Source organism: Eleutherodactylus coqui, chromosome 2 (assembly GCF_035609145.1).
Source record: "Eleutherodactylus coqui strain aEleCoq1 chromosome 2, aEleCoq1.hap1, whole genome shotgun sequence".
In the NCBI taxonomy this organism is placed as follows: domain Eukaryota; kingdom Metazoa; phylum Chordata; class Amphibia; order Anura; family Eleutherodactylidae; genus Eleutherodactylus; species Eleutherodactylus coqui.
Genome location: NC_089838.1, coordinates 201,041,734 through 201,064,039, shown reverse-complemented (window position 1 = coordinate 201,064,039; position 22,306 = coordinate 201,041,734). Strand labels below are relative to the sequence as shown.

Genomic DNA, 22,306 nt, shown 5'->3' with positions numbered 1-22,306 from the left:
GAGCCCATTGTGCTCCATGGTCATGGATATACCCGCAGCATCGCTAAGCGACGGTGCGGGAAATACAAACAACAACAAAAAAAATGTGTACTGCGAATGACCGCCTGTGTGAGTAGGCAGTTATGTGCAGTACATTACGCGGCCGTACGCAGGGTCACAGCTGGCATCCACAGCTGGGATCCGCTGCGGGCCTCCGCAAGCAGATTCCACCTACGGCTGCCTGAGCCCGGCGTTATTCAGACCGCTACCTGTAATACGCAATTTACAAGAAGCCCCTGGAACGCTCGCCTTCCTGCAGTTCCAGGAGCAGCTTGTTGAGCGCCTTCTGTGTGAGACCGCCGCACCTCATCAAGCTTACGGAGACTCACAGAGCGCCACTTTTTCCACCCCATACCCGCCACTGAGGTCAAAAAATGACTCCCAAAAAGCATGAGAGGAGGGGGGATACCCGGTTTTATTGCCCCATGTGCCCATCCCAACCAGCCTCTATAATTACCCGTCTTTGGAAATACTACACAGTTCACATTATTACTTTTAGCTAAGATTTAGGGAACGCCGAAAAGGGCGTGGAGGGGGGGGGGGGATTTTAGGGAGTCAATTTTTATTCCGTACAAATGAGCAATGGGGCCTGGAATTTATTCAGTTATGCCCTGCAATCCAACGGGTGTTCCCTCCATTACAGGCCTTGCCATGTTTCCTGTAAGTAGATTAGGGCCACAATGGGTATGTTTTTGAACACGGGACAAACGGGGGTATCCATTTGGGGGTGAACGTCTTCATTCCTATGTAAACTGTACAAAAAAAAAGTTTTTAAATTGACAAAATTGCCAAAAAAATGAAAATTGTAAATTTTTTCTTCTGCTTCGCTGAAATTTATTCAAATACTGTGTGGTCAAAATACGCAGTACACCCCTAGATGAATTCGTTAAGGGGTCTAGTTTTTAAAATGGGGATATTTGTGGGGGTCTTTATAGTTTTGGACGCTCAATGACTCTATAAGTGGGCAATGGGGCCTGGAATTTATTCCGTTGTACCCTAAAATCCAACGGGTGCTCCTTCCATTATAGGCCTAGCCATGCGTCCTTTAAGTAGATTAGGGCCACAAGGGGTATGGTTCTGAACACGGGACAAACAGGGGTATCCATTTTGGGGTGAAAGTCTTCATCCCTATGTGTGCTGTACAAAAAAAACAGTTTTTAAATTGATACAACTGCCAAAAAAATGAAAATTGTAATTTTTTTCCTACTGCTTTGCTTAGATTTATTCAAAAATTGTAGGGTAAAAATACACAGTACACCCCTAGATAAATTCGTTAGGGGGTCTAGTTTTCAAAATGGGATCAGTTGTTGGGGTTCTCTGTCGTTTTGACCGCTCAAGGGCTCTACAAGTGTGCAATGGGGTCTAAATTTCATCACCTTCATGCTAAATTTCTGTTCTGAAAGCCACCGACTACTCCTTTCATTTTGGGCCCCGTTGTGCATCCAGACAAAAGATTAGGGCGACAATGGGTATGTCTCTGAACACGGGACAAACAGGGGTATCCACTTTGGGGTGCAAGTCTTCATTCATGTGTGTGCTGTACCAAAAAAGCAGTTTTCAAAACGACAGAATTGCCAAAAAAAAGAAAATCACAATTTTTTCCTTTTGCTTTGCTTCAATTCATTCAAAAACTGTGGGCTCAAAATGGGCAGTACACCCCTAGATAAATTTATTAAGGGGTCTAGTTTTCAAAATGGGGTCACTTGTGGGGGTTCTCTTTGATTTTGGCCGCTCAAGAGCTCTACAAAAGTGCTATGGGCCTAAAACTCCTTCAAGGAAAATCTATGTTCTTAAAGCCACCGACTACTCCTTTCGTTTTGGGCCCCATTGTGCATCCACACATAAGATTAGGGCCACAATGGGTATGTCTCTGAACACGGGAGAAACAGGGGTATCCATTTTGGGATGAAAGGCTTCATTCATGCGTGTGCTGTACAAAAAAAGCTGTTTTTAAAATGACAGAATTGACAAAAAAATGAAAATCACAATTTTTTCCTTTTGCTTGGCTTGAATTCATTCAAAAACTGTGGGGTCAAAATGGTCAGTACACCCCTAGATAAATTCGTTAAGGGGTCTAGTTTTCAAAATGGGGTCATTTGTGGGGGTTCTCTTTGGTTTTGGCCACTCAAGAGCTCTACAAAAGTGCTATGGGGCCTAAAACGCCTTCAAGCAAAATTTATGTTCTGAAAGACACCGACTACTCCTTTCATTTTGGCTCCCGTTATGCATCCAGACATAAGATTAGGGCCACAATGGGTATGTTTCTGAACACGGGAGAAATGGGGGTATCCATTTTGGTGTGTAAATCCTCATTTTCATGGGCTCTATAGGAAAAAAATCTGTCTTTAAAATGACATATTTGCAAAAATATGAAATTTTATTTTTTGTCCCCTAAATTGAACTAATTCCTGAAAAGAACTGGTGGGGTCAAAATACTCATGACCCCCCTCAGTGAATACACTAAGGGGTGTAGTTTTTAAAATGGGGTCATTTGTAGGTGTATCTATTATTCTGACACTTATGAGCCTCTGCAAACTTGGCTTGGTGCAGGAAAACAAAGTGCTCCTCAAAATGCTGAAAAGTAATGTTAAATTTGTACGTCCTCTAAATGGTTAAAAAAAACACAAAAGTATTTCAAGTGTGCATTCAGAATAAAGTAAACAGATGGAAATACATATCTTATCAAAAATTTGTACAGTATGTTTGGACATATTTGAGATATTACGGTTGAAAATGTGAAAAAATGACAATTTTTTCAAAATTTTTCCAATATTGGTACTTTTAATAAATATACACAAATTATATTGGTCTCTTTTTACAATCTAAATGAAGTACAACATGTGGCGAAAAAACAATGTCAGAATCACTGGGATATGTAAAGCCTTTACGGAGTTATGCCACGTTGAACGACGCATGTCAGATTTCCAAAATTTGGCTCCGTCACTAAGGCGCAAACAGGCTTCGTCACTAAGGGGTTATAGCTAGGGCGTGCTTTGCAGTGTAAGTAGATTAATAGGAGGTGGTGTTCAATGCTTGGACTGAGGCTTTTAACCCTTTGCAATCCAATTTTGGATTCAGGGTTTCCTAGGGGGCTCTCTTTCTGCCATTATACAATGGCACCATCTGCTGGCGAGAGCCAGTACTGCGGTATGGGACATGGTGGAGAGGCCCCCGACAACAGAGCGGCCAGTAATATACAGTAAGAATACCCTGCCGGATTTCTTCCGGCATCGGAGTTGTGCAGCCTTCAATCAGAATGTCTTCAGATATCAGACAGTGGATTGGAAAGGGTTACGTTAGTTAAGCTTTTAGTGCGTTTTCCAAAAGGCATTTATCCAACCACTTCTGGTCTATTATCTAGCATTCCAAATGAACAACACACCAATCAGAGCACTGATGCCCAAGTAGCCACCCACGTATGCTAGCCAAGTGTTCAAAGCCAACCTTTGGTTATCTGGCACCCTATGTGGGGTTATTTTGGCGCCCTTCACAACCACCATATCATATCTCACTCCTTTCAGATACTATCTTCCTCTATTCCTACTTGTCTAATCAAATCTTGGGGCATAAGAGGAATATGGCATCTAAGTAACACCCCTTCCAAGATATAATGTGTGTAGGGGCTGGCTAACTGTCCCTGGATGTTAATATCCCAACAAGTATACACACATGGCAGGTTTCCTGTGAAATTTCCATAGTGGAAAAATTCTGCAGCGAATTTGCACTATTTGTTGTGCTTTTTGAAATCGATTCGCACGAAAACCTCAATCATTTAATGTGGATTTTGGTGCAGATTCACTAGAAAAATGTTCTGCTGCAGAAAATCTATAGCAAATCCGCCAATCGTGAATGCACCCTTAGCGTTCACACCAGGATTTCTTGTACATGCCAAGTTACTCGCCCAACAGTCACGGACTGTGAATAGCTACGCAATTGGTGTAGTGTTAAATACATAGAGCTAGCACATCAATTTTCAGTTTGGTGAACGCTTTATCTGTAGAAAAAAAATGGGGCAAGTATATGAATTAGCAGAACTGTTTTCTTTCTAAGGCGCAGCCAAGCATATACTCACAGAATTTGTCTTGACTCTGCTTGGTATGTCCTTCGGAGGCACTGCTTTCAGTATCCACTGGTGAACTACACCGGGGACCAGATTCTGAACTATGAAGAGAAGTAATGCAGAATGAGAAACAAAATCTTTTCGGCTTTTTTTAAATACAGGCTGCCTGCACACGAGCGGAAATTCCACCGCTGGAAGCCTGCAAAGGATTGCGTTAACAAACGCAATCCTATGCAGACGGCCGCGGTTTGGCCGCGTGAAATCTCGCGCGGCAAACAAATTGCGGTAAGTTCTATCTGCGAGCCCCGCACAGAAACGTCACTCACCCGCTGCCGGCTCCGGTCTGCACAAGCCGGCACATCAAACAGCCGAAGCCGCGGGCGAGTACGCGCTGGTCCCTGCAGGCGCTCGGGTCGGGTCCCACGGCGAGAATTCTCGCCGCCGGATCCGACCAGCCCGTCTGCAGGCGGCCATAGAGACAAAAAAAAAAAAAAACCTGTATGAAGAGTAGGGAATAAAATTCATGAACCAATACTCTACATTCCTACAGTCTAATATCAAATGTATTATTTAATTTACACTTCGGCAACATTTTTCTTCCCCACCTACTTCTACAATTGATTCGCTATGCTCAGAGGACGTCACTTTTTAAACTATGGGACTATTCGACACATACAGGGTTTGTACCGAACAGACAACTTCTTTAAGCATTATAAATTTCCCCAATTGCCCTGCAGGCAACCAACCAGCTAAAGAACATTTTATGACTTTCTACAACATACTTTTCATAGGCAAACTACAAAGTGTAGTAAATTACAGACACCCATAGGAGTTTGAATACTCTGGACTTCTAATCATCATGTTAATGGTACTTTTTAGAGCTGAAAGTATATTAAGACACTAAATAATAAATAACCCAACACTTAGCCACTTTAAATTGAAGGACCATTTTTAACATAGTATTCGTTTAGGCCCATAATCAATAGGGTTTTCTGGAAGTAAACTATTGATAATAATAATAATCATCTTTATTTGTATAGCGCCAACATATTCCGCAGCATACCCATCAAGATGGGTCATCAATATTTCATCGGTGAGGTCCGTAGCTTGGGATCCCAACTGATTGAAGAGACATCAGAGCTTGAGTGAGCACGACTGTTACTTCATTCATACCAGGCACAGCACCGGGCATTGCATAGCAGCTGTGTCTGGTATTCCTGACTCAGTCTCATTCACTTGAATGTGTTGAACGAATGCAACGTCACTGTTGTGAGAAGAGGCCGAGACACTCACCTGAGGGCCGCGGCCTCTTCAATTAGCTGATGAGCAGGGATCCCGAGCGGCATACCCCAGCAATCAATCAGAGTAACCATTGAACTTTGCGTCTATGCAGGAGATTTGGAGCTTCTTTATCAGAAAAAGGGAGTTTTCACCCCCATAAGGAACCCTCAAGAACGAAATTGTGAACCTTTTGGTTGGAGAGCATCCTATAATCTGTAGATTTCACCAGTATATTCTAGCTACCTTTTTAGTCACACAAGGGATTAAACATACTACTTTTTTTCTATTTACAGCTTGGAAAGTGATGAGGCTAAAACATGAGTTTTCAGTACACTAGACATGCACCATATAAAAAGCACTATCTAATTGCATGTATTAACGAGCTTGGTTCCTGAACAACCTACCAACAAAATGGCTGAAAGTCAGTAAACTTGGCCCATCCCTTCTCCTCAGGAGTGGATGTTTCTGGGGCAGGTGCATCCCATACACTAGAACCTACGTCCAAAGCTACACAAGGCGTGGGAGGTTTAGAGTTCACATGTTCATCAAACACAGCGGTCCATCCAGTCTCTTGGGCTGAAAACAAAAGTGCAATAAATCGGAATAAATATTGTAAGCAGTCTAGAGGCATTTTAGATTAAAAAGAGTCGTCCCATGAATAAATAATTATTACATTTCACACGAATTATGGAGAATTAGAGCTCTTTCAATTTAAATCATTTAAAAGAATGCTCCAATGTTTAGATATTGCTGTTGCATACCTATTATGATACCTTTGGTCTTCTTTTGATTCCCTCTCTGAACATTCATCATGTGTAAGCGCTGGTGGTCACACACTGTATGATCAGTAACTCAATCCCACTGCCTGAATTCTCTTGCTCATGGGAGGCACAGCGATTCCCATTATGGTGCAAGCCAGCCCATAAGAATCAGCGTACTAGAAGCAGCATCTTCTAACCAGCAATGTACACAGTTCTGAGGGAATCACAAGAACGACAGCAGGCACCATAACAATTATGTACCTATAAGATCTACACATAATCTAAAGTTATTTATTTTATTCGATTAGCCAAATCATACTGCATTGTGGGACAACTCCTTTAAAGAATTCATATGTTTTTATTGAAAAGTTATCCTGGTTTCAACAAATATACATTATTTATTGTACAATGAAAAATTACACAATGTCACAATGTACACAATGTTCTTGTATACTTTCTACATCAATTCCTCATGGTTGCCTTTGTTTGCTGCCCTCCAGAAGGACCCTTCATACTTCGTGGTTTAATCTCCGAGGATAGAAAATTTGTCCTTGACATCCCATGACCAAGAAAATATTAATACATTGAAAGTACAGATAAATTACAGCAAGAAGAAATCTTGAACCCTTATTACCATGCATTTGGGGCATTAAGGCCTTGTTCACACAGGCTACAAAATCTCGCTACAAAATGCATGTATGTAAAGCCCATGGTTTCCAATGGGTCCTTTCAAGCTACAAAACATAGCGACAATTTTGTAGCCCGTGTGATCAAGCTCTTTTTTTGTTCTTTCATTGCTGACTAGCACTCTCATCATGTGCATACTTAAGTAGTCTTCCAATTGGATGTATTGGTGGCTCTGACAGTGCACAGCAGGAGAACATCAAGGACGAGTGTAATACTCAGTCCCGGATCTAGCATTTCAGTTCTTAAGAGACCAGAAGCATAGTTTATGCAGGTCAGAAGAACTGACAGACTCTTTAAAAAAATGCATTTATTTAGGTGTCGTGGTTAAAAGAGCTGTACAAGGAAATGTTTTGCTGTAAGGCAACCTGTAGCTGTCACTTATAATTTTGGGACACACTTGACTTAATGAAAAACTTTTTATTCCACCCTTTTGTTTTTCGGGGTCTAACAGCCTTCAGTACATGGCAGACCCGGAGGCCATTGTTAGGCATGAGACTGTCATAGTAGCGACCATCAGCAAACCAGGATCACTTCACAGGGGGTGCTAATGGGGTATAAAGCGAGCCTGCTCCCCCTATAAACTACTTCAATGCTGGGGTCAGCATTGAGCGACAATTATAGAAAGTTAAGCGGCCAGGATCAAAGTTTTTTTCTGACCCCGATCAAAGCAGGAGCCAGTTATCATTAAACAGTAGAGCTCCTGCTACACCCAGCAGGGACACCTATGTCGAGCTTCTGATTTAATACCATAAGGAATGTGTATGCATTGGAAAAAAGGACCAGTAATGACACTCGTAAAAAACTGAATTAGGGATCACTATAAGGAGTTGATAGAGACCGTATACTGGAAAATTCTGAAACTTTTGAATATATAGTAAATAGTACACAAAGAATAACATTTAGTTGTTGAAACCAGAACACCCCTTTAAACATGTATCATAGTTCACAGACACAATTACATTTTCCATAATGTTTCAGGCTTTTACCTTCTGATGTTGTATCCTCTCTCTGTATGGGCGGACTACCACTGATTGGGCTAAGATTTGGAGAGGTTTCTGGATTATGACAATCTCCCTGCTTTTCTTCATCAGTTGCAGAGCTGCCCTCTGGTTCTCCATTCTCCAAGTCACCATGCGATGAATCCTCAGAAGACTGTGATACACCAAATCTGCAACTTCAAATACCAGATCAATGAAGAGAGGGAAAAACATTTGGGTTTTCTTTCAGAATTTGTGGCAATATGTCCCGAGAAGACAATCAGATCTCACCTACCATATCTTCCTAAAAAATTTTACTTTAATATACTGAGAATACAAATCGTGTATAATTATGCATATCAGAAGTCAGTGCACTAGAAGATGACTGCATTCCTCACCCCTATTCATGCTCCTTTCTCATTAATCTAGCGCATGCATATTCCGCAGCACTGCACATCATTTTATATTGGGTTCTTTCTCCATTGGGGCCAAGCTCACCTATACCTATACAATAATACCAAATATCCTTTTGTTGCCATCTATAAATGGATACAGACTGTAAGATTGCCAAATGCAATAAAATATACAACTAAACCACATGATTAGCTGTATACCAAGCAGATTTTAACAAAAAAGGCAACACATGCACATTATTTGGAAATAGGTCAGATTCTTTAATTACGTTTTCACTAGTATGTCATCAAAATACAACCTAAGGGCTCTTTCACACGAGCGCATCCACGGTGCGTTTTTGCCGGTGACCGATATATACGCGACCATCTGTGGCATTTGTTTCCAATGCATCCAATCACATGGGCAAATATATGGCACGTAAAAACGACGAACCGTGAAAAATAGAACATAAGCGACTGAAAAAACACCCTGACGCATATACATTAAACAAAAAGATAGTTCTGGAACTATATTTTGAGCAATATACGCCGGCAGGTCCCATAGACTCCTATGGGAGCAGGAGAAAAAAAAAGGTATGGGGAGGCTGCAAAAAGCTTACAGGTGCCTCTATGTAGGCATTGAAGTCATTCAGAGGAATAAAGCCAAACAAGGGTTTTCCGGGGTGAGATGTATTTTTTCGCTAAAAAGCACACTCAATGGTCATGTGAATGAAAAACCCTAATTACCCTAACGGAAAAACGTCCTCTCACGCAATTTTACGATGCAGTCGAGAAAAGCCTAAAAAACGCATACGCTCGTTTGAAAGAACCCCAAAAATAAATGTGAACTATAAGTCTGCTGGATGAAGAGTTAAACAAATATCTTCGATAGAACTCTGCTTCAAGAACAAGTATTTAGGCAAGTTCTTTGTTCACAGAAGTTAGTAAATTAGTACAGGGCAAAGGAATAACACAGAGAGATGAAAAGAGGCATTATAAAAGGAGGAGTTTTCCTTATGTGTCCTGATTCTCAAGAAGAATAACGCCCTCTGTATCTGTCAATTTACGTATGACATTACATCCAGGAAAGAGAGCCGGCATGGAACCGATGAGTGTCATCCAGACTACAAGGAAATGGCATAGAACCTTCTCTAAAAATAAGGAAGCAATTGACATTGCAAAGCTCAGTTTATAACAATTCACTTAAAAGGGTTGTACCAAAATTACAAGTTATCCGTTATGTAGATAGGAGATAACTCGATGATCAGTGGGGGTCTTACAGCTGAGCATGCATATGAAATTAAGATTTTTCTTGTGGACTTTTAAGCCTTTCCCACTCCAGGACGTACATTTACGTCCTGGAGCGTTTGGGTACGTATGAAGAGAGGTCGCGGGGTGAACTCTCTTCATACAGCGCGGGAGTCGGCCATTTATTACAGCTGACACCCGCAGGCAATAGCTGCAATCGTCCGCGTGGCCGATTGTGGCCATTAACCCTTTAAATGCCGCTGTCAATTCTGACAGCAGCATTTAAATTCTCCGAACGATGTTCAGGGGTCCTGTACAGCCCCCCCCCCCCCCCCGCGGAGTGGCTTGATAGACTGCCTGTCAAATCCCAGTATGACGTAATGCTATACGTCATACTGCAGGAGCGATCAAAGCATCGCATGTTGTAGTCCCCCCGGGGAACTTTAAAAAAGTGAAAGTGAGATCAATAAAGTTTTATTAATTGTAAAAAAATAAAAATAAAAACAAGCATAATAAAAAGTTTAAATCACCCCCCTTTTGCCATATCTCGAATTAAAAAATCTAAGTAATAATTTAAAAAAAATACATATTTGGTATCGCTGCGTCTGTAAAAGTCAGATCAAAGTAGCGCATTATTTACCCCGCACAGTGAACGTTGTCCAAAAAATAAAAACAAAGAACGCCAGAAATGCACCTTCAGTCACCGTCTCCCAGAAAAAAATGCATCAAAAAGCAATCAAAAAGTCGTACAGTACAGTAAAAAAAAAAAAACAAACAAACCAAAAAAAAAAACTATACAACTTTGGTATTGTAGTAATCGTAATGACCCATAGAATAAAGTTATCATGTAGTTTTTGTTGCAGTTTGTGCGCCGTAGAAACAAAACGCACTGAAAGATGTTGGAATGTCATTTTTTTTTTCATTATTCTCTTACTCTCCACTTAGAATTTTTTAAAAGCTTTTGAGTACATTATAAGGTACATTAAATAGCACTATTGAAAAATACAACTCATCTCGCAAAAAATAAGCCCTCATACAGCGACGTTGATGGATAAATAAAGGAGTTAAGATTTCTTAAAAGGAGGGGGGGTGACAAAAATGGGGAAAAAAAAGGAACCGCGTCATTAAAGGGGTTGTCTCGCGAAAGCAAGTGGGGTTAAGCACTTCTGTATGGCCATATTAATGCACTTTGTAATATACATCGTGCATTAAATATGAGCCATACAGAAGTTATTCACTTACCTTCCCTGCGCTGGCGTCCCCGTCTCCATGGCTCCGTCTAACCGCCCGATTAGACGCGCTTGCGCAGAAGGGTCTTCTGCCTTCGGGTCTGTCCGGCAGCAGCGGCATTCTGGCTCCGCCCCTTTCTGCGCGTCATCGCATAGCTCTGCCCCATCACGTGTGCCGATTCCAGCCTCCTGATTGGCTGGAATCGGCACACGTGATGGGGCGGAGCTACGCGATGATGCGTAGAATGGGCGGAGCCAGAACGCCGCTGCTGCCGGACAGACCCGAAGGCAGAAGACCCTTCTGCGCAAGCGCGTCTAATCGGGCGAGTAGACGCTGAAGTTAGACGGAGCCATGGACACGGGGACGCCAGCGCAGGGAAGGTAAGTGAATAACTTCTGTATGGCTCATATTTAATGCACGATGTATATTACAAAGTGCATTAATATGGCCATACAGAAGTGCTTACCCCACTTGCTTTAGCGGGACAACCCCTTTAAGGGGTTAATATTTTTTTCTGTAACAGCAGGAGTTGAGATAAACAGAACTCAATATTTAATACCCTCAATCTGCAGTTTTTAGAAATATCCCGCATGTGGCCAACACTCAAACACAGGCCTCAGAAATAAAGGAACACATTGTGAATAGTGTGGCCTTTTACTGGGACATTTGAGTCACCATTTCATGTTTGCAGAGGCCTTGAGCTGCCAAGACCCAAGAATCACCCTTCAAAAGATCTTAATTAGAGATGAGCGAACGTACTCGGATAGGCACTACTCGTCCGAGTAATGTGCCTTATCCGAGTACCGCTGTGCTCATGCTCAAAGATTCGGGACGCGCTGCGGAGCGGGGAGCTGCAGGGGAGAGCGGGGAGGAACGGAGGGGAGATCTTTCTCTCCTTCTCTCCCGGCCGCTCTGCCCCGCTCCCCGCTGCGACTCACCTGTCAGCAGCGGAGCGCCCCGAATCTTTGAGCACGAGTACAGCGGTACTCGGATAAGGCACATTACTCGGACGAGTAGTGCCTATCCGAGTACGTTCGCTCATCTCTAATCTTAATCTTAAACTACACCAATGGGGAAATTAAAAAAGGGGGTATGGTGTATTTTGCCCACACAGGCGTTTTAGAATTGAATTCTGTAAATGCATAATTACAATTTTTTTTTCCAAAGCAAGTAGGTTTGGTCTACATTTTTTCATTTTTATGAGGGGCAAGAGAAAAAAAAAAAATCACCATGTAATTTGTCACAATATTTCCCCCGAGTATGGAAATGCCCCATATGTGGGTGGAAACTGATGCTTAAGTACATGGCAGGGTCCAGAAGGGAAGGAGCTACAGTATTTGGTAACACAGAGTTACTTGTATGTGCCTGGTATTGTAACTCCGTTCCATTCACTTCAATAAGCTGAACAGAAGGGGTGCTGATCTCACCTCCCACTGATCTGTTCTCAATTAAATATCGTAAAAATAGGCTGCTAATAGTAGAGTACTGGTAAACCACTTTATGCTGACCATAGGCAGAAAATACCCGACAGTCAAACGATCTACCTAGAGTCTGCCTGTAACACTGATGGCCAGTACAATCAAGCTGCATGTTAAGTCTACGAAGAGAAGGAGATTAGCAATAAACATACCTTTAAGGCTGTGTTCACACCTAGTGGAATTGGTGCGGATTTTAGGTAGCGGAAAATTAGTGCCAAAATCCACAGTAAAAACCGCACCATTGGTGTGGCTTTTTCAGCCAAATTTGCCATGGATCTGCAACACAAACCATGTCAAAATCCTCAAAGGGTACAGATTTTGACATTGATCTTGGTATGGAGTCATGCCAAAATCTACATCGCAAAATATGTAGCGGATTTAGGCAAAGATCCACACCAAAATATGCTGTTTGTGAACGTACTTTAAAAAGGTGCCTTTAAAGATCAAACAATATAATTAAACAGGTTGCAATCTGACTTGTCAGATTCCAGTTTCTTCCAATACAAAGTGTTGATGGACAATTGGGACGTGAGATGCCAGATAGAAATCCCAGGTTTATAATTTGCTATAGACTGAAAGCTATTTGTTACCATTAATTTAAACACTCCAAAGAATTGGCTAATGGATTAGAATTATGAAAATGAAATCAAGCAAAAAAGGCAAAGCTGACAGGATAAGGTAGCAAAGTATATACGTTTACAACTTACCGAGTTCTAGACTTAACCTGTGTGCCATAACCAATCTCCTTTTCCTCCCAAATATCCTCCTCTTCATCATCAAACTGTTGAATACGTTCATTGCAGCAAGCTTCAAATAGGGCAGCATTAGGCTTAAAGAAAGAACCATGTATATTAACTTATGTCACAAGCTCTGGCTAACTATACAACTCGATACAGTTGTAGACAGAAGATCTACATTCAGTCTTGTCTACATTTCAGGTTGTTTCCCATTTACCACATTAATAGTTTCTGCCTTAAAAGGCTTGTCTCACTACAGACATTTAAAGTGAACTTTGAAGTTCAAATGGGATGTTTTTATCTGACATTCAGGGTCATTCAAATGAGCGCTGTTTTAGCGCAATAGAGGTGCGCACAGAAAGCGCTTCTATAAGAACCAATGATTTCCTATAGAATCATTCAGATGAATGAATTTTAGACATGCTAAATCCTTGCACCTAACAAAGATAGGACATGCAAGTGCAAGGTCGCATCTAAGGTCTGTGGTGCGAGAAAAGATAGGACCTGACCTATCTTTGGTGCGTGCTTTTCATAGACTCCTATGGGAGCTGGAAAACACGCACCAGGCACCTCGGATCATGTGGACAGGCTAGTTCAAATAGCTGCAATTCACGTGTTCACGCGCTCTTTTCACGCGCCTATACTGCACTAAAACAGAGCTTGTCTAAATGAGCCCTCCATCCAAGAATAAACCTCCAGCTACACTCTGGCCAGAGTTCTCTCTCCACAGTCACTTTTAAATACATAATAACCGACCATATTTTTATATTCTATAGGAATGCTTTATGAAAACGTTACACTTTTACATACATATTGACACAAGTTCACCTCAGTGAGCAAAAGTCCATTCGCAAGCCAAAGAGTAATCCAAAAGGTTGTGTGCAGAGCAGAGACACACTACATCCATTACAGTAACAAAGTTTTCGGGGCTCTTCCCCACATGCCTGAGGAAGAGGGAGGAGCTCCCAAAAGGTTGCTACTGTGGTGGACAGCATGTCCATGTTCTGCTCACTGCCTCTGGATTACCTTCTGTGACAAAATGTCTATATAAAAGTGTATCGTTTTCATAAGGCTTTCTTGTGGAATAAGAAAATATTGTCAGCTGATATGTATTTAAAATGGTTTTATCTGAAACTTTTTAAAATAAACTTATTAAATTATTTTTTTCGGTGTTACTATCTATATTTAAAAAAAAAAAAACTGAAATCTTACAGTTTTTATACTGACCACTGAGCCTTATAATAGGCTGACTCGAGATGATCTTTGCAGAACAGGTAATTATTGTCACAGGCAGGATTCAATAAGTCATCTCCAGACATTAGTTACCCATGGCCATATGGCTGCTGTAAAGTAGATCTCTGAACTGCTGTTAAAAGCAACAGCTCAGACAAACTGGCTACCACCATAGTGACGTATAAAATAAAAAACAGACCATCAGAAAATAAAAACAGATTAGAACAAAATAATGTGTGTCCTTAGTAGTTTTGATAAATAAAAACTAGACGATAGATAGCTTTTAACGCCTTCCTGTATGATGTAGTAATAGGTTATGGGAAAGAGTTGTTCCCACAATTTGACACAGTATGCTAGCTATGCCTGCATGATCACCACGGTTGTAACGGAAAGCTGGGTCACGCCGTTAACCCCTTAGATGTCATGTTAACTCTGTTAACAGCATGTAACTTGTTAATAGAGGTAGGATGCTCACAGGGGGCCCGACCGAAAACCTAACAGTGGCCTACGGGCCAGCCATAGCAGTCAGTGTAAAAGATAGAGGAGTCTGGATTATACACTGCCTGCAATTTTCAGGTATAACTAGCATGTAAGCATCACCAAGATGGTAAGCGGTCTGCAAATCATGTCCTATGAAGAACGGTTAAAGGATGTGGGAATGTTTAGCTTGCAAAAAAGAAGGGTGCGACGAGACTTAATAGCGGTCTACAAATATCTGAAGGGCTGTCACAGTGCAGAGGGATCAGCCCTATTCTCATTTATACAAGGAAAGACTAGAAGCAATGGGATGAAACAAAGGGAGGAAACACAAATCAGATATTAGAGGAAACTTTCTGACAGTGAGGGTGATCAATGAGTGGAACAGGTTACCACAGGGGGTGGTGAGTTCTCCTTCAATGGAAGTGTTCAAACAGAGGCTGGACAGACATCTGTCTGGGATGATTTACTGAATTCTACACTGAGCGGGGGGTTGGACCCGATGACCCTGGAGGTCCCTTCCAACTCTACCAGTTTATGAGTCTATGTTCTGACATAGCACTAACGCTAGCAAATAAAGGGAATGCTAAAAGTTATGCACTTACAAAAACACAGTGATGTTTTTAATATGCATGGCAGATGAATAAGATAAGTGATGGACATTTCAGGACACTTACATTTTCATCTTCAGCTTCTATATTAAAATTAATCTCAGTGATTCGATCAAATGGAGCACTGCAATAGAAGGGAGTTGCAACTTAAAAATACATTCATCAAAACCATTACATTACATTAGAGAATGCGTGTTAACCCAGAATAATGAAATGAAAATTAAATGGGATTCTAAGGCCTCATGTCCATGTGGGAGGGGGGGGGGGGGGGGACCGCTTTGCGGAATCCGCAGGGGGGTCACCCGCGTGGCAGATCTGCAAATCAAGCCGCTGATACAGAAACCTGGGCATCCGCAGGTGAATTAAAGCATGCAGAGGTTATTTGCAATTCACTGAGTGCAGAAATCAAATCGCAGCATGCTCCTTTTTACCGTGGATCGCTTGCGAACGGTTCCAATACATGTCTATTGGGTTGTGGACGATCCGCAAAGCAATTTAAAATAATTAAACTACTTTCTGCAGTCCATCTGCTGCGGGCTCCCACATGCGGATTCTGATCCGCCCAAGGAAATAAGGCTTAAATGATGGGACACAAAAGTTCTATTGTAAGAGTGATAAACAGTTTATAAAATTATTCAAACTTAAAGGGGTTGTCCCGCGATAGCAAGTGGGGTTAAGCCCTTCTGTATGACCATATTAATGCACTTTGTAATATACATCGTGCATTAAATATGAGCCATACAGAAGTTATTCACTTACCTGCTCCGATGCTGGCGTCCCCGTCTCCATGGCGCCGACCAAAGCTGCCTTCTCCCTGGATTAGACGCGCTTGCGCTGAAAGGGGCCGCTCCGGGGAGCTTGCGCCACACAGGGCTTCTGCGCATGCGCAGAAGACCTCTGCGGCGCGAGCACGCCGGAGCCGGACAGAAGAGGGCAGACTGCGCAAGCGCGTCTAATCCAGGCAGAAGAAGGCTTTGGTCAGCGTCATCGAGACGGGGACGCCAGCACCGGAGGGGGTAAGTGTATAACTTCTGTATGGCCAATATTTAATGCACGATGTATATTACAAAGTGCATTAATATGGCCATACAGAAGTGCTTAACCCCACTTGCTATCGCGGGACAACCCCTTTAAGGAAAAATGGTCTGGATTTGCAATTGGCAAATACTCGTACACTGTGAATTTTTAAAATAATCTATGGCAATAATCCACATCTGAACTACACTGAAGTTACAAAAAGATTACTAAGAGCATGTCAATGAGAGACAGCGCTTATTTGTTTCTGCAGCATGTGAATAATACACACAATACTATATTCACATGTAGTACAGAGAGAGAATTGCTACAGATTCTATCAATATTAAGTAGTAGAATCCATGTACATAGAGCTTGTTTTTTGAGGTCAAATCATGACCACCACAGATAAATATTGGAAGCCTTGCTAAAAATACCAGCAAAATTCTAAACTCTTTGAATTGTGTCTTACACATTCCCAAGTGACCATCTGAAGTTTAACTGACATGTGGCTTGGTAAATGACAAAATATGAAAATAAGGAGGTGAATTACTTAATGCTGTCTTCCTGCTCTGCAAATTCTTCGTCATTAAAACCAAATTGGTCAACAAAGTTAGATGTCATCTGCTGAACTTGGTAGTCTGAAAAAGCCTGAAATCCAGAAATGAGGTTAGAGAGCAGTTTAAATAGTTTACAAAAGGAACAACGTGAAATGGTTAGGTTAATAAGCCACTGAAGAATTCTAAACACACAACTGATATAATAAATGGGCAGCAACAAAAGAGGATTATATTCTGATATATCCTGTATGGAACTATACCATCAGTAAGTACAATCATTTTCACTTTAAGCCTAATGAGTCAGACAACTCACCTGCTGCACAGACAATTCATTAGGAAATGCACTGTCAATATCTTCATCTTCACTGGATGACCGGAGATGGTGGGTGTTTACCTGGAAATCGCAATTAGATACACCAATTAGATGAGTGAAAACGCATTATTCCTTATAGAAGGCAAAGTAAATACTGAAATAAACATGCAGGTCAGCACATGGAAAATAGAGCTAGTGTATATGAGAGTGATTATATATATATATATATATATATATATATATCAATCTGAGTAATGAGATGACTTACCAAATCTACAGTGTTCCTTCGGTTTGTTTCAGTCAGTGTCTCCTCAACAAAGGTTTCCCATCTCCCTCTGCAGTCCTCTGGGAGTTCTAGAGAGATAAATAGGGAGTAGTGTAATATTTGACAAGGTGTGACACCACTCTCAATGTTGCTAAATATTTAGACCCTCCATCATACAAATATTAAGTAAGATACTTTCAGTACAAGAATTTCTTAGCATAAAAATATACGACTTCATATCAAAAGAAATCCTGCAATTTAAAGGTTTTATTCGGGTTGCCCGACACTCATCCCTGCACACATTAGCTCTCATGCTGCAGCACAGGAGCTAGTATCGCTGGCTCACAGCGGGGTGGCTGCAGGCGAATTCTCTCCTCGTGTTCCCCCATCCCTCTCCATTGCCTTAACATAGTGGACATTGAGTACTAAACGGCTGCTACTTACACAAAATGATCGCTCAGTGTAAATAGCGGCCGTTCAGTATTGAATATCCTGCAGCCTTACCACTGTAAGGCAGCAATATTAGCCCCCATTCAGCACCACGGGAGGTAGTATGTGCAGGCACGAGTGTTGGGCATTGTCTGCCCGACACTTATACACTCATCCCATCTAAATGGGCCTTTACCCATGCTCTCCTCCAGTGATCATGGCTCCCAGCATCTGAGCTGGTGATGCCAGGAGAAACGCACTTGACTACTGTTACCCCCGATGTGCTACTGAGGTCGAGCGGTAGAGAGTGGTGAGGTCAGAGAGGACTGCGGGCTGCAGTGTTAGATCACTGGGGTGAGGACAAGCAAAATACATCCGCTTTTATTATTTTAACAGATTTGGATGTTTTTTAAAAAATAAATAAAATAATGTATAGCACCCCGACAATTCCTTTTCAATATATATCTTTTAGGCCGGCTGCACATGAGCGTATTTTGCATTGTGTAATCCGGAGCGGGTGTCCACCTCTGGAATCCGCAGCAAATACTGCCAATAGATGCAATAATGAGGGGGGAGAGGGGGAAAATCGCTCTACCATGTCCACAGAAATCATTTGTGATTTTCCACTTATTGAGGGAAAAATAATAAATAAATAAGAAGTATACAGCAACTACTTTAATTCACAGCCACTGTGCACAGACAGATCATTATGAGGCCTGGCTCACACGGGCGTACCAGATTTCACATGCGGGAGGCCCGCAGTGGATTCTACTGGTGAGCCCACTGGTTACCCTGTGTACATGCTATTACTGTATTGTGATTGACTGCGGCAGCTCGGTGGCAGTCACAAGCAATACAGGTTTTTTTTTTGTTGATTTGAATTTCCCGCACTGTCGCTTATTAATGACAGGGGTACCAGTAGCCCATATGCAACATTAATTGCGTATGCGCTGCAGGTATGACAGCCTCCATGGACATCAATAAAGGCCATCCACATGGATTCCGTGGCAAAATAGATCATGTTGCAATTTTTTTACCCGCTTGCAGAATACGCAATTCGTATCCGCAACGGTGGCCGAAAAAGTGAGAATGCATGCCTTTCAATGCCCACGTTTTACTGCAGATCGCATGCGCAGATGGGGATCATGGAATCCACAATTTAAATCCACCCGTGTGAGCCCAGTCTACCAAAAAGGTAAACACTACATCTGTCAGAATAAAAGGATAATAACGATTACTACCTGTAATAAAGTCACTGATCTGTACTTGAATAGGACCTTTCTCCATATTCTGTACAACTGCATTGGCTATACGAGTTAAGTGACCCATGTTTCCCCTCCTCATTCCTCCCTCAGACCTGCATACAAATACAGTTTAAACATCAGTTCACAGGTAAATTATGAAGAAAATTGGCATGCATAGAAGCAGAAGAAATGCACTGGGTCCCTAAATTCATAGGCTAACAGAAAAAAAAATCTAAAGAATAAATGCACACAAGTCATATGCCAGTAGTAGGCAAATATTCATCAAGAATAGTTGCCATGCACGTGCCATGCATCATAGAAGCGTGCAAAAGGCCAAAAATGCAGTTTTTTCCCATAATAAATACGTTTTTAATGATCATTGGAAATCCTGTAGTGAAAGTATGATTTATGCATATGTTAATCTGTAAAAGAGTTTCCAGTACTCACTGAATCTTGTCATTTGTTTCCCATGCATCCAATATTCTTTGAACCAAGCAGCACTCCTGAAAGAGCTGTAACAGGTACAAATGTGTTTTGAGTTCAGGAAGCACACAAAAACCATTTAGTTGACAGCATAAAACAGCTGGTGAAAGGACTCTCCATAGTGAAGCCTGGGAATCTTCCGTAGGACAGGCTAGAACATCCCCTAAGCCTTTTAAAGTGACGAAGACAAGTAAAGGGCAAGGAGAATGGTCCACTTGTCCAATTTTTACCTTCATAAACTCCCAACATGCAAAACAAACAAGCCTATACTAACCTCTCCTGGTTCCCTGCTAGGGCCAGCTCCACAACTCTGGGCGTCCCTGTAAGGTATGATTTACAGACTGCAGCAAATTGTGTACAGAATGCCACAGGCCGCTGCAGCCAATGACAGAGTTCAGCAATCGTCCCTGCAGCTAATTATCACTACATCAAAGGGGAGACCCGGAGCAAGAATCAAAGGAGGCGAGTGTAGGCTTGTTTACATACAAATTGAGTAAGTTGGACAACACCTTTAAGTTATAATAGTAGCTATATGTTAGTACATCATAATTTAGAGCAATAGTTTGGTTATCATGCTTAGGGACACTTTCTTGTGGGGAACATTTTGCAAAAGTGATCAGAAAAAAAAATACATTCATATTGGTCGTTAACTCTGAATCATATTCTCAAAAACTCATGTTGTAACAATAACAGTGATAAATTACAAAAGTGACAATACATATGGTCGCACTCTTTGTTCCAGAAATTACTTCTGACAAAGAAACATACTTGTCAACCTTGGAGTACAGTTCTACCTTCCGATTTACTGCATAGACATTTTTACCTTGTGTATGGATTATTTTCACCCAATAGATTAATGAATTCAAGACTAAAACTTGGGTGTAAAACTTGCAATATGCAGCCATAACTACTTTTAACTATCGATTTTAAATGTCAACCCAAATACTACTTTACAGTTCCATTTGTGTTTATAACCACATGATAAGAATTCCATTAGTGTATGTAATGTTCACTTACTAGCTTCAAAGGGAATTTGTATGAAAAACACATAATAGGAGCATTAAATTAATGTTGAAGATACCAGACAGGCAGTGGCGAATTATAATAGGGGCGGTTTGGGCAGCTGCCCAGAGCCAAGGCTGCCAGTGGGCCTGTGGCCGCCCAAACCACCCTACCATCTTAAAAGGATGCAAACCAACCCCATACTCAGAAGCAGTAGATGCGCTGTGGCAAGCCGCTGCACACACTTCGTTATCACAGGTAGTGAGGAGAGGGTCATGGAAGCGCATCTTGTAATCATGAAGTATAGCCAAGCTTCACTTTTTTGCCTGCAGCCCACCTCTCTAGCTTTTCTGGCTGAACCTTGGAGCCACTGCTGAGGCTGAATACCCTCCTCCTCCTCTCAGGACAGAACAGTAACATTGGAGGACTGGCCCTGTGACTCCGCCGGTGGGCCCCTTAATGCGCTATAACAAGTTCAAAGCAAGAAGCAGCCGCTGCTTCAGCTCAGAATAGATGCTCTGCCCACCAGCCCTGGGCCCCCTGTACAACACCATCTCTGTACAGTCCCACCTGCATTCTTTATATGGCACCTGACCATCTTAGCAAAAACGGAGGTTACAGTGAACCACCATCACTTCTCTTAACTTGGGTAGGGTCCATAAACATCCTGTATTATTCCCTTCCCTCTCTTGCCTTTTTTACAACAGCTAAAGTTTCTTGCCAACTGCTGTCAGCAATAGTGGCGATAGATAGGAGAGACGAAGGAATCTGCAGACAGTGAAGGAAGCAGAACAGGAACATGCACCATCATCCATGGTTGTCCTGTAAGGGGAAAATGACCGTACTGCCTGACAAACATTCTGATATCTGCAAAGAAAAGGTATGCATGAATATATGTATTTGTAATGCTCACACATATATAAAAAAATATATATTATATATGTAATGATAATGCATGTAATGTGTGTGTGCGCATGCATCTATACATGTGTGCAATGTATATACATGACATGTAATATGTATATGTATTAATGTGTATACATATGTATTGTGTAAATGGGAAAATGGTTGAAAATAAGGAAGATGAAACAAGACTCCTGCCGTGCCACCTATTGGATGGCAGCATTCCTGCAAATCAATGTCTGAGCCCTTTATACAGGTCTTTAGCACAATGATTGGGAATTGAAATTGAAAACCAAGCCAGATTGAATAATACCACTACAGCATCACCTATTGGAAGGCAGAATTCCTTCAAGTCAATGGTAGAAATTTTAACAAGCTGTGTAATAATGGGACAGGAAATTGTGAGCCCAAGCCAGAATCTTCTCCGTAAAGGAGAAGATAACAATTCACAGACAGCTGTTTCAGGGTGATTGCCTTTCATCAGTGTGCAGTAGGTTTCTAGCTTGGCTAGCAAGAGGCCTATAGATGTGCATATTTCTCAGAGGACAATGGATGTCCTTATAAGTCTCCTCACACTTTCTAGGTACTCTCCCCTAAGGAAAAATGATAACCTTCCTGACTCACATCTTTTATTATTGCATCACCTTTCCTGCATTTACAGTACATATCTATGCAGTAATCTTGATTCTGGTACTTAATCTATGAAGTTGGTTCAGCTGTGCTATTGAATCTATGTAGTAACGTCAGCTTTGTTAACATATCTGTGTAGTAAGCTTGGTTCTGGTACTGCATCTATGCAATAAGCTCAGTATTATCAGATCTATGTAGTGAGCTTGGTTCTGGCACTGTATATATGTTGTAAGCTTGGTTCTGGTACCATAT

General features: G+C 41.6%; 1 protein-coding gene across 3 annotated transcripts in view; it reads right to left on the bottom strand.

The window, feature by feature from the left end:
- The window catches only part of PPP6R2 (protein phosphatase 6 regulatory subunit 2), a 94,776-nt gene that overhangs the window by 28,526 nt on the left and 43,944 nt on the right, over positions 1–22,306 (bottom strand). For 2 of the 3 annotated variants that reach the window (XM_066592206.1, XM_066592205.1), the window contains exons 12-21: positions 19,484–19,548; positions 19,034–19,149; positions 17,367–17,452; positions 17,099–17,179; positions 16,779–16,876; positions 15,278–15,335; positions 12,861–12,982; positions 7,815–8,002; positions 5,785–5,956; positions 4,112–4,200 (exon numbers count right to left, since the gene is read on the bottom strand). In XM_066592206.1, coding sequence (XP_066448303.1) covers positions 4,112–4,200; positions 5,785–5,956; positions 7,815–8,002; positions 12,861–12,982; positions 15,278–15,335; positions 16,779–16,876; positions 17,099–17,179; positions 17,367–17,452; positions 19,034–19,149; positions 19,484–19,548 — 1,075 coding nt within the window. The remainder of the gene's footprint in view (positions 1–4,111; positions 4,201–5,784; positions 5,957–7,814; positions 8,003–12,860; positions 12,983–15,277; positions 15,336–16,778; positions 16,877–17,098; positions 17,180–17,366; positions 17,453–19,033; positions 19,150–19,483; positions 19,549–22,306) is intronic. The other variant, XM_066592207.1, reaches the window with a different exon arrangement.